Consider the following 18,128-nt stretch of genomic DNA (forward strand, 5'->3'; position numbering starts at 1 on the left):
ACCCTTTTTCTTAATTAATCAGAAGACCCTTTCAAAATACTTACAAAGGTTTTTATTCTTCAGTTATGTTTTGTATTGGAAACACCATTACTAACAGTCCATTCTTGTTGCTGTATGATAAGTTTTGTGCCATATATAATAGGCAGACAAGGATGACACCTGGTATGCATACCTCACTAGTGCACTGAGAGGTGGTATCAGATCTTTGGCAACCCTGGATGTGCATTGGGAAGGTTGAAATTCTAAAGCAGGAGGTAGGTGTTAGCTAACACCAATGACGGAGCACTGTGTTGGGAACAAGGGCTGGTTCAGGGGCGGCCATGAGGGTGTTCCTGCAAGATGGGCATCTAGACGTTTGTACTGCTTTTTGGACTCACGTTTTCCTCTGAGGTTGTGAAGGCAGTTCAGGGCACCTCGGTCAATAAGATTCTGTGAAGAAAAATTAATTTGCAATTACTGATATTGGCTGATATGTTTCGGATGTGATGTGTTAATACATGTATTTATCTTTACCTCAAGCAAGTAGCATATGAAGAAGTTGAGTGCAGCTACAGCTATCAGCAGTAGTTTATAGCTCATATCGTTGATTTCATAGAGCTTCAGCAGTTGATGGATGATGGTGTGACGGAAAAGAACCAGCCAGCACATAAGTGCAAAGAAAACCAGCAGTGCGCCTACAAACAAAACTAAGAGAAACAAAAAACATTAAAAAAGCTAAACATAAATATTAGACACAGCCACAGTGAGTAATTACTTTAATAATCACTATAATGATTAAAAAAATGGCTGAAAATCAGGACTGAGAGATTGAAAATTATTACTTATTCTATACCTCTTTATATAATATTATTATAAGGTGATCAATGTGTAATATAAATATATAACAAGGGGAAAGACATTTACATCTAAATGGTAATTAGTCAACATAAAATGGAACTCAAAGCCCAGAGTGACGCTATAAATTGCTCAAATCATCTGGATTCAGTCATATTTACTGAATAGAAACTTTTTTTCAAACAAACTGTTATTTGTTTACTCCATTATTATATGTTGCTTCATAAAAACCTATATTTATAATAAAAGACTATTGAGAAATAGGTCTGTGGTGAATTGTCTATGCATTTTCTGTAAAACTAGCTCATGTTTGCTGTGCTGAACTGGTCTAATTGTGCACAACAAGGTCAAAGTTTAAATTCTCACAATTGTAATACAGTGGTTTCTTGTAAGGATATCCTTTGGTTATCACAATAGACATCATGATATACTGGAATCCAGTTAAGGTAAATATGCTTGTGTCCTCCATGTTGGGCAAGTTTGCAGCCCCCGTCACAGTGGAATTTAGAGGCACATACCTGAAAACAGTCACAGAGTTAAAAAAATGTAAGTGTTAGTTGTAAAGTTAACAAAAACTATAATGAAAAAAATGACGAGACAGTAAGGTCAATAAATGATAACTGATAGATAAAAAAAAAATGATCAAAGGCTAAAATGTATTTAATTACTAGTGGACTGCTGTACATTCCTCTACTAAGTGAGCATAAAATGTATTTAAAAAAAATAAAAACTATATAAAAATCTCTTTTTATTTTCATAGCAAAAAAGCAGACAAAATATTATTGTGGACTGCTGTACATTCCTCTACTAAGTGAGCATTCCGGTGTGCAGTTATAATATTTTTTTGTTTGTTTTTTCCAGTTTTCATAATGTAGACCGAGAGAGTACATATCTAAGTCTTTGATATTAATTTATATATTAAATAGCCTATAATAAATCAGTATACTAGATGAGGTAAAATAAACCATGTATATGAGTTCACATTCTGTTGGTTTGTGCTTATTGCTGAAAGTGCAATACCTGAAATGTAAAAATAATTTTCCAAAACAAAAACAATCATAACAATTAAAATACCAAAAAAAAAAAATATTTACTAGATTAAAAATTAACAAAACAGAACAAATAAAACAATAAAACACTCAGATATTTAGTCGACTAAAACTTGACAAGACTGACTTAATATGATAATAACTAAAAAGTACATTTGAAACAGGAGTAAGACTAAATTAAGAGTGGCTGACAAAATTATTACTAGTTAACTGCTTACCAGTCTTGTGACACAGTGATAAGCAGGGCAGACACCTGGGCTAGGATCAGCAGCACAGTGTGCAGCAGTAAACTAGACAGGACTGGCAGAGACAGAAGACTGGCAGGGGGGCGCTGGGGATGGAGCTCATTGCTGGGACCTCCCCGTCCCATCACTATAGCCAAAACAGTCACCAAAACTAAATCAAAGAAGAGGAACTGGAAGTCTCCCAAGTTTGTTTTCTCCTATAATAGATAAAATAATTCACAAACATTATTGTTAAAATGCCATAATTACATAATTGTATATTTGGATATTGATTTTAGCTGATAAAACAAGTAAAAAGGACAGGCAAACACTCACAGTGTAGAGAATAAGTACAGAGGCAAACTGGATCAGACTGTACAAGGCCATGTACTTGAAAAGACTGAATGACGTCACCAGTGAACACCTGCCTTCCCTGTTTACATTTTTTTTTTTATTTCAAACAAGACATTAGATTTTGTTATAAAATAATAATAGTAATAATCATTACCATCATAATTGAATTATTATTATTATTAATAAATATAAATACTAATAAATAACTTCATTATGCATCATACATTGATATTATTAACAACTTGACTTGAGTCAAGAATACAATATCCAATTAAAAAGACTACTATTACTATTATTATTAATTATTTATTAAAGTATCATCATCATTGTTATAATTAATAATAAAAACAATAAAATATCATTATTATTATTATATCAATGCATATAAATGGCTATTATATATTGATGTTATAACAATAATCAAGAATACAATATCCAATTTAAAATAATAATAATTATTATTGTTTAATGTTTACTTGTATTAATGTTACTGTTATTAGTTTTATATAAAAGTATATAAAATTATAAAACAATGGCTTCATTATATATTGATATTATTATAATAGCTTATATCAATAGTTAATTAAAAGTAATTAACAACAACAAATTATAATATAAAAAAAATACAATTATAATAAATAAAATACATATATATTGATTAAATTATATATGGTTAATACAAATACTGACCCTATTATAATACCTTAAGCCAAAAACACAATATTTATTATCCAATTTATGGATATTAAAATCCATGCATAGGAATGGTAAAAGTGTGAAATGTACTTGATGAGTAGAGGCACGCAGCTAATGTTGTCAGACTTGGATGTGAAAGGAGACGCCACAGAGGCCTCAGCCTCAGACAATGACACACCGACATCTGCAGCCCTCAGTGCTCCACAGTCATTGGCTCCATCACCACACATGCCCACCCTGTAACTGCATGCGAGTCAGAAGATATGGGTGTTATTTTCAGTTTTACAAAGCCCTGCTAATAAATTCCAACAAGATTACTTTATTCATTGGTTATTTATTAATGATATTTAATCTTTCTACATTTTTGGTTGTCATTTATATACATATGATTCTCAAGCAATAGGCGCTACATTTAACCACATATTTCAAATACTGGACTCACTTGAGTTTCTGAAGTGCTTTTACCAGCTGGGTTTTCTGTTCTGGGGTCATGCGGGCGTACACTGTTCCCCTCATCAGTATCTGTATCACAAAAACAATGAGCACTGTTAATCTCCAGAAAATGCACTTGAAAACTCTGGTTCCACCAGTCTAAAACTGGAATGGATCAATATTTCTAAAATTTAATCTATGTCACCTTGGGCAGATATTCAGGGAAATGATCACAAAGTGCCGCAAAGGACATTCCATTTATAGCCAAATGATAGCCGGCACTGTTCTGGTAGAGACCCATGGTACAGGAAGAAGACAGATTAATCTCCTTGCTTTTCTGAATTAATAAAAACTCTGTATAAGACATTACTACATGATATATCAGTGGTAATATCTGTAAAGCACTTAAAAGGTCAAATAAGCAAACCTGTGCTGAAATATCAATAGTGTCCTGAGTATCAATAGTGGCTACTGCACCATCTCCTTGATGAAACTGCAGAGAGGCCACTGAACTGGCGGTAGGGGGCGATGCGTGAACAAAAATAACCTTCTCATGTGACAGCACCATTCCACATGCACGTGCTACATTCACAGCAGTGAGAATATTGTCACCTGATAAGAGCAAAAAAACAGCATGATCAATTATTTTCACTTGAATTTTTTTTGTGTGTCTATAAAGGCCAACAAAAACAATAATTTGAATGTTTAGTGACAATTCAACTAGGCCAGACAATTTTAAACACACACTATAAGGTTTTTCTTAGATTACGTTTGTTATTTTTGGACGTACCTGTAACCATAACAGGCCGTAATTGTGCCAGTTTAAGTGTGCGAATGACTTCTGCACTCTCTGGCTTCACCTGGTTCTTCATTACCAACAGACCCAGGAAGTTCATGTCTTTCTCCACCTCCACCCTACAAGCAAACATTTACTGTAAACTTGAGGTAGCAATGAATCTGTCCATTTTGAAATTTCTATCATATTTGATGAAAGAACTTTGTTTGGGGTTTGGGGTGAGTAAGAATTTTTTTTACAAAAATAATACTTTTATTCAAGAAGGATGCATTAATAAGGGGAAGTTGTGGCCTAGTGGTTACAGAGTTTGACTCCTAACCCTAGGGTTGTGGGTTTGAGTCTTGGGCCGGCAATACCACGACTGAGGTGCCCTTGAACAGGGCACCAAACCCCCAACTTCTCCCCGGGCGTCGCAGCATAAATGACTGCCCACTGCTCCGGGTATGTGTTCACGGTGTGTGTGTGTTCACTGCTGTGTGTGTGCACTTTAGATGGGTTAAATGCAGAGCACGAATTCTGAGTATGTGTCACCATACTTGGCACGTCACGTCACTTAATTAAAAAAATTAAAAAAACAATAATAATCATAATAACAAATAATTAATAATTAAACACACTAGCATTCAAAATTTTGGGATCAGGACAATTTCTTAAAAGAAATTAGTACTTTTATTCAGCAAGGATGTAATAAATTAAAAAAGTGACAGCAATGACAATTATAATGTTTAAATAAATAAATGCTTTTTTAAAAACTTTTTACTCATACTGAAAAAAGTATAATGGTTTCTTGAGAACCAAATCAACATATTAGAATGATTTCTGAAGAATCATGCGACACTTAAGACTGAAGTAAAGGCTGCTGAAAATACAGCTGTCATCACAGGAATAAATCACATTTTAAAATATACTAAAATAGTAATAATATTTCACAATGTGTTTACTGTATTTTTGTTCAAACGAATGCAGCCTTGCTGAGCATAAGAGTCTTTTTTCAAAAACACTAACAAATCTCACCAACCCTAAATCTTTGAATGGTATTGTTTATAAAACAAAGCAGCTGACCTTTCAACAGTGCTTAGGTTGGTCTCCTTAGTGAGGTGCTTGTAAGCAAATCCAAGGACTCTGAAGCCCTGGCTTGCATACTCCCGGAGAGTGGGTGAAAAATGAGAAGGCACTGTAACAAAGAGAGCACAAAGACAGAACACCACTGAGTGCAAAAATAGGCAGTATTCCATATACTCCTGCTCGTTCTTCTCAAGGTGATATAAGAACCAGGACAAGTCCTCACCACTTTCTCTAAGGCAGAAGCTGGCAACCATTTCAGGTGCTCCTTTAATGAATGCAACAGGAGACGCTCCACCTGGACCAACGGTCACCACGCTCATCCTTTGCAAAGAAGAGGAGAATAGGAATCGCCGTATGATTGCCACTGGCTGACTGACGGACTGAAAAACAAATTAAAATCATGTTATCCTTATGCAGTGTCTGGGATGAAGAGTTCAACCAAAAATGAACATTATCCACAGGCCATTCCAAACCTGAAGACTTTCTTTCTTCTGTAAAACACAAAAGATCATTTGGAAGAACGTTGGGGTCCAAAGAGCACTAGACACCATTGACTTTGAATTGTATGGACAAAAAAGTTGAAATATTTTTTCAAAATATCTTCTAATTCATAATCAAGCCCCAAAGTTTCAAGTCATTTCCTTGTGTTTTCATACCCAATAACTATTTTCTTGTTCTGTATATGAATCATCATACATTTCCTTGTGACGGGAGCTCAGATGCAGGGGGTCTCATCACTGCTAGTACTCTGTGTTTGCCAAATTCAGAATCAAGTCCCATCTCATTCTCCGGCTCTGTCAGTTCCTGTCATTTGCATGCAAGATGACATCAAATCAATTAAACAAAACACATATTCATATATCTGTCATATGTAAAAGACTTGAGATGTAAATCGCTAAAATTATTTACTATCCATCATGTTGTTCCAAACCAGTATAACAGTAACTTTATGTAACTTTTGAAGTTTGACAGCCCTTGGTCACTGTTCACTTTCAATGTATTGGAAAGAGCAGCGGGAACATTCTGCTAAATCTCTCATTCTGATCAGCAAGTTACCATTGACATCCATTATATGGATAAAAAACACAGATATTTCTCAGAATATCTTCTTTTATGTTCCACAGAAGAAATTAAGTCTTACAGGTTTGGAAGGACATGAAGATGAGTAGATAATGAAAGAATTTACATTTTTGGCTGAACTATCTCTTTAAAGACACTCTGAGTAAGCAGTCATTACCCATCCAGTGGATTCTATCATTTTGAGCTCTAGTGGGTCTCCGAGTGCTTGACCCCCCAGCAAAGCCAAAGAATGGCAGGAGGCAAGCGCAGAGAGCATCAGTCCAGGAGGAAGAAAGAGAGGGTCAGGGACCAGCTCACCAAATACTTCTCCACTCACTTCCATCACGCCCCACACATCCAGACCCTCCTCCGTAAGAGTGCCAGTCTGAAACAATCACATTCAGTCAGTTTTTAATAACAACACATAGAAACTTTGCCATCTTTTGTCACAACTTTCACTGAACCAAATGAAAATCAGACACAATATGTCTGACTGTCTAACTTAATTTTAAAATGGCATTAAAAACACTGAAAGGTCAACAGGAACACCTTTATAAACAAATGACTTGAGCAGTCGTCGCTGACACAAAATATATATATACAGTGTGATGAGGATGTTTGACTGGAGCACATATAGGGAGTTCTCATTCACTTGACAGGATCTTGATATTTAGCAAGACAGCAGCAGAGATCTTTATCGGTCATGGCTAACCCTCTGTGGCACAATGTAACCTCTAACAAACCCATTTTCTTCAATTTGAAAGCACATGCTGCAGGCAAGACGCCAATAATATGGTTAATAATGAAGGGATGACAAGAATTTAAAAAAATATATATTTTTCTTGGTGGAAAGGGTGTAACATTTTTGCTTTGGAAAACCACCTCGAAGAATTTTTTTTTATTACATTTACCTACCATAAAATATGACCTTCTTTTAGTATAGTTTATTTTAAAAGATTTAGTCATTTTAAATTATTTGCATAATCTTTTTGCTCACTAGAACCAATATTGCGCAGTGTGAAATGAATATGGATGGAGAATTCTAGAAAAATATTTCGAAACATAAATAATAATTATAATTTATAAAAATAAACTGCAATCCAAGTTAATAATCTAGTCAATAAACCTATCCATGTTAACTAGATTATGTGTCAAAATGAAGTAGCACTGGGAGTTATCACAAACTGGCAGTAAAGGAAATAAGCTGTCTATTGGTCTAGCCCAGGGCACGGATGATGTACTCTGCACTGAGTAATCCAACAAAGTTTATTTTAACAACCTGAAGCTTAGGCTTTAAATAACCAAATATAACATTAAGCAAATATTTAATCTTAAAACTTGAGCTTAACTATCCATCTTCAAGATATGAATCATCACAGCATTTTTAATGAAACAATAAAGACTGTTCCCCTCAATGGATCTCCAGAAACCTTGTTCTCTCACCTTATCAAAACAGAAAAGTGATATCTTGCTGCAGATATTAATGCGAGGTGGGCTGATGCAGAATACCCCATGATGCTTCAGACGACTCTGGGCATAGATAGTGGCTGTAGTCATAGCAGCCGGAAGAGCAGGTGGAACTATTATTGTCACAATATCCAGAGACCGGATGACTACCTCTTGCCAGGTTGTCTGATGCACAAAGAAATTGAAAAGAATCTGAAGTGTAATTATTTGTTAATAATTCAACAGCTTTTTATTGAGGATGAAAGCATCTAAATCCAAATTGATGTAGTGAAAGAACTCTACATTAGAGGGAAAAAAACTAAAATAATTTTGACAAATTTAAATATGTACTTAAAAATACTTACATTGCTATTTAAAAGTATCACAATGCTATAAATAGTGCCGACCAGAGCTGAAATATAGACATTCACATCAATGAAGGCCCACATTCTGCATTATGAGTCTAAAAGAAACAAATGTCATTATATCATATACATACATTAAGTTTGCAAATAACCCAACTTACCCAAAAGTCCTAGAAACAGTAGGAACTTCATAGCATCCCTGAAGAAGCGAAAGTCTAATGGCTGAGGGTAGAGGATAGAGCTAATAAGGTCTCCTTTGGCAGTAAAAAACCCTGAGGAACATAAACGAAAGTTACGTTGATTTCATGAGAAAACAACAAAAGAAATTAAAAATGAAAGTAATTTTATGGCTTGATGATTGTTTTTAAAATAAGTTTTTGAAAGAAGCCTCTAATGCTCACCAAGGGCTGCATTCGTTTAATAAAAATACAGTAAAAATTTTAATATTTGGAAATAATATTACATTTTAAAATAACTGTTTTATATATATATATATATATATATATATATATATATATATATATATATATATATATTAAAATGTAATTTATTCCAGTGATGGCAAAGCTGAAATTTCAGCAGCCATTGCTTCAGTCTTCAGTCACAATCCTTCAGAGTTCATTCTAATATGTGATTTGGTGCTCAAGAAACATATCTTATTTTTATCAATACTGAAATCAGTAGTGCTTCTTAATATGTTTGTGGAAACCATAATACATTTTTTCATGATTTTCTGATGATTAGAAAGTTCAAAAGAACCGGATATACTATTGAAATAGTTATCTTTTGTAACATTACCTCACTTTTGAGCAATTGAACGCATCCTTGCACAACACCAGTATTAATTTCTTTTCAAAACAAAGACCAAACTTTTGAACAGTAGTGTATAATCAACAACAACAAAACAATGTATTGTAAATGTAAGTCACCTATGCATGTTACAACAGCAATGGCCCCATTCCCAGCAGGACCGCCTCCTTTAGCCTGGATGAGCTGTGTGCCACAAAATAAAGTGTGTCTGGGTTGAGACTCTGATCTGTATGTGGCTTCAGACACAGACAATGACGTCTTCATCACTGGTATGCTCTCACCTGTCAGTGAGTGAAGAGTGAAGTGAAAACAGAAAAAAATGTTTAATGCACATAGAATTAGTGCAATACACAATTTCAGAGGCGGTCTGTATTCTCTCACCAGTCAGCATGCTTTCATTCACCATGCACTCCCCTGCCAGCAGGGCAGCATCGCAAGGCAGAAGCAAACCCTCGGCTGGAATCACAATACAGTCCCCTGGAACCAGCTCCTCGGAGCTCACACACTCCTCCTCTGGAAAAACAAACAAACATGTTTGCACAAAAAACAAAGTCACATTAAAAACACTGTGCCTATTTCTGGCGTTTGATGAACATCTTTACCTCCCGTGTCTCTACGCACAGTCACGTTCACTATCAACCGCGCCATGCGGCGGAGAGTGGTGCTTTGCTGCACAGACATATAAACATCTACTTACTATTTCAATTCACGATACGACAAAAGAGCTCTGACGACTTGAATGCACAAATAATATTTGCATACCTTACGAATCTCATAAAGAGACACACTGATTGAAATCAAGGATATGATTAGGATACAAGCAGCATAATAATAGTATCTGTCTGACATCCACAAGATGATGCTGAACACCTGAAATATGTAGAACGGATTGAGCACCTAAAAAAAATACAGAGCAAATCAATATATGAACCTTTCACAAAGCATTCACTTAAAAATCCCGGGAATGATGATGTTTAATCAACACACACTGTTTATAATTGCAAGGTATTGATTTCACTGTATTTTTAAATCATTATAGTGGTAAAAAAAAGTAATAGAGAACAGGTCTACCTCCTCAAAGAGAAGCTGTAAGTAAGACTTCACAGGTACATCAATGACATTGGCCCCAAAAATCTGCTTCCTGTAGGACAAAGAATGTGTAAGGCATACAAAGGAAAAAACAGTTATGTTCATTGGTCATATAGGCACTGAAAGTGTACAGGCCTTGTGCTTTGGTCTGCTTTACTCAGTCCTTGTTGTTGGTTATGCAAGTAAGCGCAGGTCCAGCCTTCAGTGAGAATGCTGTAGACAGAAGATCATTTACTACCACACAATTTCAGGCAGCTTAAAGTAAACTAATACATACATAAATATCAAACAGTACCTTGCTTTGCAAAAGGCTCCTTTCCTGGAAATCCATATGTAGCGCATGCCCTCAAACACATAGTATCTGAGCTGTGTTTTCTAGATGGAAGAAAAACAAGACACGATCAAGCAAATGGAACCGAAATGTACATTACACCATCTTTTTTGACTGCCCTTATGTTACCTTTTCACTGTGTAGCTGCACAGTGTCTCTCCATTCATTCTCATCTGCCTCTCCTACTGCAAACTCCAAACTGGAAAAGTTCAACAGAAGAGTTTGATTAATGGCTCTATAAATGTTATTGAAAATCATTTAAATATGTATGGTAATTAATATTATATATAAATAAATACAGTAAAATAAACAAATTTTGCTTTAAATAAATTATTATTGATAAATTATTTTGAGTACAACAAACACTAACATGACACAGAAATACCTTTAAAATTATTTATAATTATATTTTCACACTTAAATATTATATAATTTTTCCCACATTACAGAAATGACAATTTAGGTGAGAAAGTGCTTAACTGTCATGAAAATAATGTCACAATGAAAAATAATTTAATGGGATTAGAATGAATTAAAATTAGATTCAATACTCTGAAATCAGATTGTTACATTAAATTATTCAAGCTAAAAAAAAAAAAAATTTTCAATATTTGTATAAATCTAAATATAGATCTAAATATAGTGCTATGTTATAGGTTTGCGCCCTCACAACTTTTAGTAAACACTTTAAAGTTTTTAAAATGCAAAGAATGAGTTAACACAAGCGGCTGGTTCCTTTCTAAAGGAAACTGAAAGAAATTCATAAATACAAAAAAGGAAAAGCATGAGTAATAAATGTACTGTGGGTCTCACCTGCCTTCCTCAATCTGCTCTGTAAGCACATCTACAACAAAATGCTGTCCATATCGGTCCTGTCATAACAAAAAAAAAAATAATATCCTTCCTTATTTTGGAAAAGATGTGATTTACTGTATATTCTTCCCCCACTTGAAATTATTTTAACAACCAGTATCTAATGTCTCAGTAAAACAATACCTTTAATAGTAAAACATCCGCCATTGAAATGGGACAGGATCTGCAGCGGGCCAGGATGCCGAGGCGAGGGCGCCAGTTGAAGAGCACTAGTAACAGGCCTAAAGAACATAGCGCCCCAATACGACACAACCACACCTTCCAGCATACCCATTTGTACCCCTGAACATCCTGAGAAACAAATCACATGATAAAATGATCAGTTCTACAGTAACAAGAAGCGCATTTGTATTTTTCCAAGTACCATATGTGAGACGGCACTGAGCTCCTTGGGTCTCGGATCCTTTATGAGGGGTTCTGTGTCTGCGGAGGTCACCCCATCCAGCCCTGGACCACAGCTCCCTAAAAGACAAGATCCGCAATTGGTCCTGTTGAGCAGTAGCTCCTTAAATGCACTAAGCCATAAGTGCAAACACACTACATAACCTGTGTAGTGCACACTCCCTTTTTGTAAATACAAGAATAGACTCTTCCACCTGACGTCAGTAGGATATGACACTGATTGTAATGTTGAGCTCAAACACATCCACGTTGTGAGTAACATGCTGGCAAATCGTCATTTTCAAGCTGTGAAAAATGCATGAAATGGCTATTTGCATTTATAAGTTGTGAAGAAAGGTTTGTAAAGAGGTTTTAAAAGGTCAAGGCTGTGAAACTTGTGTGAGTCTGGAGTTTATCCAAGTCATGGAGAATTTTAAACTGAAAGAAGCAAACTGAAAACTTCTTTTTCCTCTTTTTTTTCAGGTCATGTGCTTGCTTTGTGATGTTTCTACACAACCAAAAAATGCTGACTTTTACATTACAAGTGCTTCCTTCAAATAAAACTGAAAAACCACGAAACAACAAACTTTTATCAAACAACTTGATTATTTTTTTTTTTTGACGTTCAAAGATTTAATGGTGTTAAGTCATAATTTCGACATACACTGTGTTGAAACACTTGTATGAAATATGTAAAAAGCTGGGCTGAACGATATTCATAAGAAATTAACTATTTTAGCAGCAGAAATTGGCCAATACAATAAAATACTGAGCTATTTAAAGAATCTTTTTAGCAGGTATAAGACACAGAGCTTGAAATACAGGTTCAGTACAGCAGAGAAGACAAGAGTCCAGAGGAAATATCAAGCAGTAAATGTGCTAGAAACATAATACCCCCTTCAACACATTATTTATCAACTGACTTTGACTCCACATAATGTCAAATATGCCTTTTTAGAGTTTCAGGCAGTTCTAACAGCTGAAACGATTACTATTTAAAACTAACTTTATATGTGCTAAACAAATAACTGTACTGATGTATTTTTCTAAATATTTTTTCAAAAGAACTTACCACTTTTGGTCTTTTCCCTGATGCAAGTTCCTAGCAAAACTTCCAAAAATATTCACCACAAGACTTGTCTACGACATTATAGATTACTTTGGCTGAAATATCTACAACATTACAGTAAAGCCTGAAGCTGCAGTCTGTAACTTTTGGCGCTCTAGCGGTTAATAAACAGAACTGCGTGCGTCTTGCGGAAGAACTTTTTAGCCGGAGCTACTTCTCTCTGTTTATGTCTATGACGAATCACGCAGGTACCGGCTACTCCTTAAGTAGTCTTAAACGTCTTAAATAGTCCGAATATAAACACTTAATATAGGTGTACCGTAGAGATTCAGGATAAGCCAAAAACACGGTTTGGAAAATGGATTCATGGTGTACTCGCTTATTATAGAAATTTTGTACATTTTAAACACAAAAAAGTTACGGACTGCACAGGAAATGCTCCCGTTCAGGTAACGTTAAACCGAAGCAAAGAAAAAAAAAATAAATTCAATTAAGCAATATGTATGTGCAAACAGATTTTTATTAGGTTTTCAGTCTTGAATAAGTTTAATAGAAAATTATTATTATTATTGTTTAACAGCAATGATCAGTTATTAGAAATAAAGTGATTTAGAACCACTGATCTATAATAGAGAACATATACAGATCATATATAGATCAGTGTTTAGAACCTATACCTATATAATACTAATATATTTACATAACTCTGATCATTTTTTTGGACATTTTAATAAAATGTTTGAAGCCCATTGTGTTATGTAAAATTAAGCCTGTTTCGTACACACACACAGATATTGTTTTATCTTATTAAAATCCAAATTAATCTAACTTTCTGACGTCATGCATTGAACACGACTAAAACAAAAGCAGTCTACAGATAAAATAAAAATAAGATTTCGAAAGCAGTGCACGTTCTGCTCTTGACGTTGAACGATCAGATCAACTCAACAAATGTTAGATATCCAGCTTTATTCATATGTCATGCGAAAGAAATTTTCAGCTTGTAAATACATCAAATTAAAGATTAAACTGCAATCTTCAAAAGACCTATGGGATGCGGTTGATTCACGAGCTCAGCTTTAGTGGCATTTTATTCACTTGCACAGGCGAAATGCACTTACCCATACCTGGCGAATCCATCTATGAGCAACAGGGTGAAGGCTAAAGCCCATACTTTTATTCTAGGGCCATAATTTTTATTACACTACCGCAGAAGCTAAGTTTCTGATTCAAGTGTCAGTTCTCTGAATGTGACGCCGGACGGTGCGTTATAAACGGGATATATCGCCCTCCAAAGCACACTTCGGAGTGAAAACAATCATGGCCACCATACTGAAGGGTCGTTCCAAACCGAAGTGCTCACAGCTGGCCACTTCAAAGGGCCCTTCGGAATGAAGTACAATTGATACTTCGGGCTCCCATGATCCTTTGCGCAGATTCTTTGTATGAGGAGGGCGCCTCCGTGTGTGCACGTGATTATGACACAGGAGGGCGCTTAAAAAAAAACAGTTTTTTGGTCCCCTACACCCTTCAAAGCTCTCACTCCGGAGGGTGAACCCTTTGAAGTGATTAGGGCATAGGGATGAGCCCTTCCGAATGAAACGCAGGAGTAGTCTTTCTTTCCTCCTTTACGATCTTTTGTCAGCTCACCCATCCAACACCGCCACCTCGAGGACATCGCCTTCTCTAAATCTAATTTATTCTGCAGAAGCATACACTCCACGTCTTCAGTAAAAAAAAAAAAAAAAAAGTCTTTCTAACCTATGCAGATCATAATTGGAAACATGAGTGTGATGTTAAACATGCAAATATTTGTATATCTTTTATAGCAAGTATAGAGCATCACGTGTACAGTGAGAATCCAACACACAAAGACAATCTAGGACACAAGACAGACAGCTATTGTATGATAAATATTATGCCATTTTGACAGGTTCCTGGATTCAGATATTCATGTACAGTATAACTACAATCAGGTTAAAATGGAAATGAAAAGCAGGTGTTGTTGTAGATTTACTTTTCATTAGAAGTAAATGTAGGTCTCTCCACTATCAAACGATATAAAAACGAAATATCCCATATTAACGAACGTTCCATGCTGAACTCACACAATCATTTAAACCAAGTACATGATATTTTCCGCATTTACAAGTCAGATGGCAGACAATCTCTTTTCTTTATAAGTCGCCATCATTTTCTTAATTTCTGCTATGGCTTTTCCAGGATTGAGTCCCTAAACAGAAGAGAGGACAGAACAGATTCAATGAAATACAGAAAAAAAGGGAGACAAAACATAAGCTAGTGCAAACAAACATTTATTTAAAGGGATAGTCCACCCAAAAATGACATCCAAACAGTTACGGCTGCTCCCATTGACTTCCATTGTAGTTTTTGTCCACACAATAGAAGTTAATGAGAAATGAAAAACGTTTGGTTACCAACATCCTTTAAAATATCTTCTTTAATGTTCGAAATAAGAAAGCAGGTCACACAATTTAGAAATGATGATGATAAGTAAATTAAATTTTTTTTAGGGGATGGACTGTCCCTTAATTTCCAATAACAGAGAGTCTAGTTCATCTAAGTAAAGTGTTGCTTTCCAGTTTAATGGGAAGATGGCATACCTTGGGACATGTCTTTGTACAATTCATTATTGTGTGACAGCGGTAGAGGGAGAAAGGGTCCTGTAATTTGGACAGACGCTCTTCTGTAAAGTCATCACGAGAGTCAATCATCCACCTATACGCCTGAGAATTGGATGCAAAACAGCAGAGATGTGAGGGCAAAGATGTAAAATCAATGTTGATCCAGACTAATGAAGACTAACTGGTAGATTTATTATTGTAAAATTAATCAACAATGATAAATGGCTGTTTATTGTCCATATAAGCAGTGCTATATGGGAAAATAAATACCTGCATGAGCACAGCTGGACCAAGGTACTTGTCTCCATTCCACCAGTAACTAGGACAACTAGTGCTGCAGCATGCACACAGAATGCATTCATACAGACCATCCTATGGGCACGGGAAAAAGTGTGTTTAAAAAATCATTAGCAAAGATCACAATCATCCTTCACACTAACAAAATCAGCAGAATATTCAGAGGAGGGTCTCGAACCAGCTTTTGGCGGTCCTCGATTGACTGGAGGTACTGCTCTTTTCCCTGCTGTGACTCATCCTTCTTTTTTAAATATGGCTCGATGGACTTGTACTGTGCATAAAAGTTGCTCATATCCTAAAACAACAGGAAATATGAGCGTAGGATCAGTTTGAAAAATTTAGGTTCATTCTATTTGACAAATAAATACTTATATTATCATATGTTGTCGCTGGGGTTTTCAGTTAACTGTGGTTTACTCACAGGGACTAGATCTTTCACAACATACATGTGCGGCAGGGGGTAAATCTTCATCACTTTGCTGGTATTTGTATCTATTTTGTTTAAGCAGGCTAAGGTGTTGCCCCCGTTGATGTTCATAGCACACGAGCCACAGATACCTGTAAATTATATACAGAGAAATTAAATCACATTCTGTCATAATGATGTAAAATATTAAAGGAATAGTTCACCCAAAAATTTCTACATTTCTCCAAATCTGTTTTGTTGAAGAAACAAACTCATCTACATCTTGAATGGCCTGAGGGTGAGTAAACTTTTAGCAAATTCTCATTTTTGGGTGAACTGTTTCTTTGACAGGACACAGACTTGATGTATTTTTTTGTGCTCAAAAGAGTAAAATGTATTTATTTTTAATTCTATTGTAATTTTTTTTACCCTCTCTACACGAGCGTCTGAAGGTGAGTGTCGGGTCCATTTCATTTTTAATTTTGATGAGAGCATCAAGAACCATTGGACCACATCTAGGATGAGAACAAGTAAACGGTTATGACTATAACGTACTAACAGAGGAGACTATAACGTCTGTGTAAATATCTGGTGCACACCATATCAAATCAACCAAGTAAACGGTTATGACTATAACGTCTGTGTAAATATCTGGTGCTTACGTGTTCAAATCAACCTCATAGGTTTGCATGCGGGGCTTGTCACCAGGGGTGTCAGGGTCCCATCTGTAAATCTGAAATTTCTTTATTTTTGGCTCAGGGGCAGCGGCAGGGGCAGCTGCTGTCTGGGCATATCGCACCAGCTGGGGTAGAGAGAGGAAAGCAAAAGATGAGTTCAACAAAAGACAGGCGATGCTCAATGCAGAGTTCACTGACATTACATAAATAAAACACATTGCATCCCCCCCAACCTTAAAATATATTCGGTAAAATTAAAACAGATGACTCTATATTATTTTCATGGCTTTGTCGAGTAAGTAAATACATTAATATGCCGATGTCTTTTTATCAAAGGGGTCTTTGTTCTGAAAAAAAAAATGAAGCCACTGGTATAAGCGAATCACCTTTTTTACAGCGCCACCTCTAGGTGTAATAGAGAAGTGTGCGGGAGTTATATCACCCTGTTACTCAACTCACATGTACAATTGAGGTTCAATAATACTCTTCCATACTAGAAGATCAGTTACTGAGAATTAAAAAAAAAACAGCGGTTAAGTAACATGACTAAACAGGTAAACGCCTGATCTGTCAGCTAACAATTCACACTTGGCGAATTCCCTACAACGAGAACTTCCTTATAAATCACGATGGTCTCATACATTTTCACCTTACACACGCATAAGATGCTGACAGATGCGGATTCGTACACAACTTACCGCCAACGTCCTACATTTGCTGAAAGCAACAGCGCTGCGAGTAAAAGAATTGCAAGCGAACATCCTCCACTTCTGTGTTGTTATGTAGGAGTTTCTTCGCGTAAACGGCTTCAACAGTTTCAGAAACGTGAGCTGCTATCCGCTCCTCCTCCTAAAGCCAGCTGGGCGTGAATTTGTCCTCCGTCAATAAAGAGCGACAAGAAGACTCGTATGCAACGATACATGAAGCTGAAGCGTCTTTCAGGGATCCCACGGTTATGGAAAGCTTGGAAACATTATGGTTTCCATGCATGGGAAAGTCATGAAAATTTAAAAAAAAAAAATGTAAATGGTGAGTTTTTTTAATTTTATTTTTACTTAATCAGCTCTTTTTGCTTATATAGGCTAAATAATAATAAAAAGATAAATACCTTAATTGTATTATTATTATTATTATTTTAAATGTTATACATTTCGTGTGAGATCCCCTATGACTTCAACTATGAAAAAAGAAACTGTTCTGGAAACAGCGGCTGATATTGAAAATCCATAC

General features: G+C 35.7%; 2 protein-coding genes across 3 annotated transcripts; both read right to left on the reverse strand.

Annotated features, from left to right (window-relative positions):
- Window positions 1–33: 33 nt before the first annotated feature.
- Window positions 34–14,530, reverse strand: LOC109072243 (polyamine-transporting ATPase 13A2-like). Of its 2 annotated transcripts, none has more exons than XM_042713189.1 (29): window positions 13,995–14,530; window positions 11,788–11,885; window positions 11,547–11,714; window positions 11,364–11,422; window positions 10,680–10,749; window positions 10,515–10,594; window positions 10,355–10,432; window positions 10,202–10,271; window positions 9,893–10,027; window positions 9,733–9,799; window positions 9,512–9,643; window positions 9,250–9,411; window positions 8,482–8,592; window positions 8,321–8,367; window positions 7,953–8,141; window positions 6,688–6,894; window positions 6,147–6,254; window positions 5,674–5,830; window positions 5,448–5,559; window positions 4,380–4,504; window positions 4,017–4,201; window positions 3,795–3,887; window positions 3,600–3,679; window positions 3,248–3,400; window positions 2,444–2,540; window positions 2,102–2,325; window positions 1,201–1,352; window positions 514–686; window positions 34–429 (listed from the first exon to the last, which is right to left on the reverse strand). In XM_042713189.1, exons 1-29 carry the CDS (start codon window positions 14,011–14,013, stop codon window positions 262–264), a joined length of 3,519 nt encoding a protein of 1,172 aa, XP_042569123.1. In that variant the 5' UTR covers window positions 14,014–14,530; the 3' UTR covers window positions 34–261. The 2 variants fall into 2 exon arrangements, with proteins under 2 accessions (XP_042569123.1, XP_042569124.1); XM_042713190.1 differs by lacking the exon at window positions 13,995–14,530 and adding an exon at window positions 12,877–13,246.
- A 152-nt stretch (window positions 14,531–14,682) lies between these two features.
- LOC122135089 (succinate dehydrogenase [ubiquinone] iron-sulfur subunit, mitochondrial-like) lies at window positions 14,683–17,773 on the reverse strand. The gene is made up of 8 exons (XM_042713191.1): window positions 17,597–17,773; window positions 16,884–17,023; window positions 16,651–16,736; window positions 16,237–16,373; window positions 15,994–16,110; window positions 15,789–15,890; window positions 15,498–15,620; window positions 14,683–15,106 (listed from the first exon to the last, which is right to left on the reverse strand). Exons 1-8 carry the CDS (start codon window positions 17,657–17,659, stop codon window positions 15,026–15,028), a joined length of 849 nt encoding a protein of 282 aa, XP_042569125.1. The 5' UTR covers window positions 17,660–17,773; the 3' UTR covers window positions 14,683–15,025.
- Window positions 17,774–18,128: the final 355 nt, after the last annotated feature.

Source organism: Cyprinus carpio, chromosome A23 (genome assembly GCF_018340385.1).
Source record: "Cyprinus carpio isolate SPL01 chromosome A23, ASM1834038v1, whole genome shotgun sequence".
In the NCBI taxonomy this organism is placed as follows: domain Eukaryota; kingdom Metazoa; phylum Chordata; class Actinopteri; order Cypriniformes; family Cyprinidae; genus Cyprinus; species Cyprinus carpio.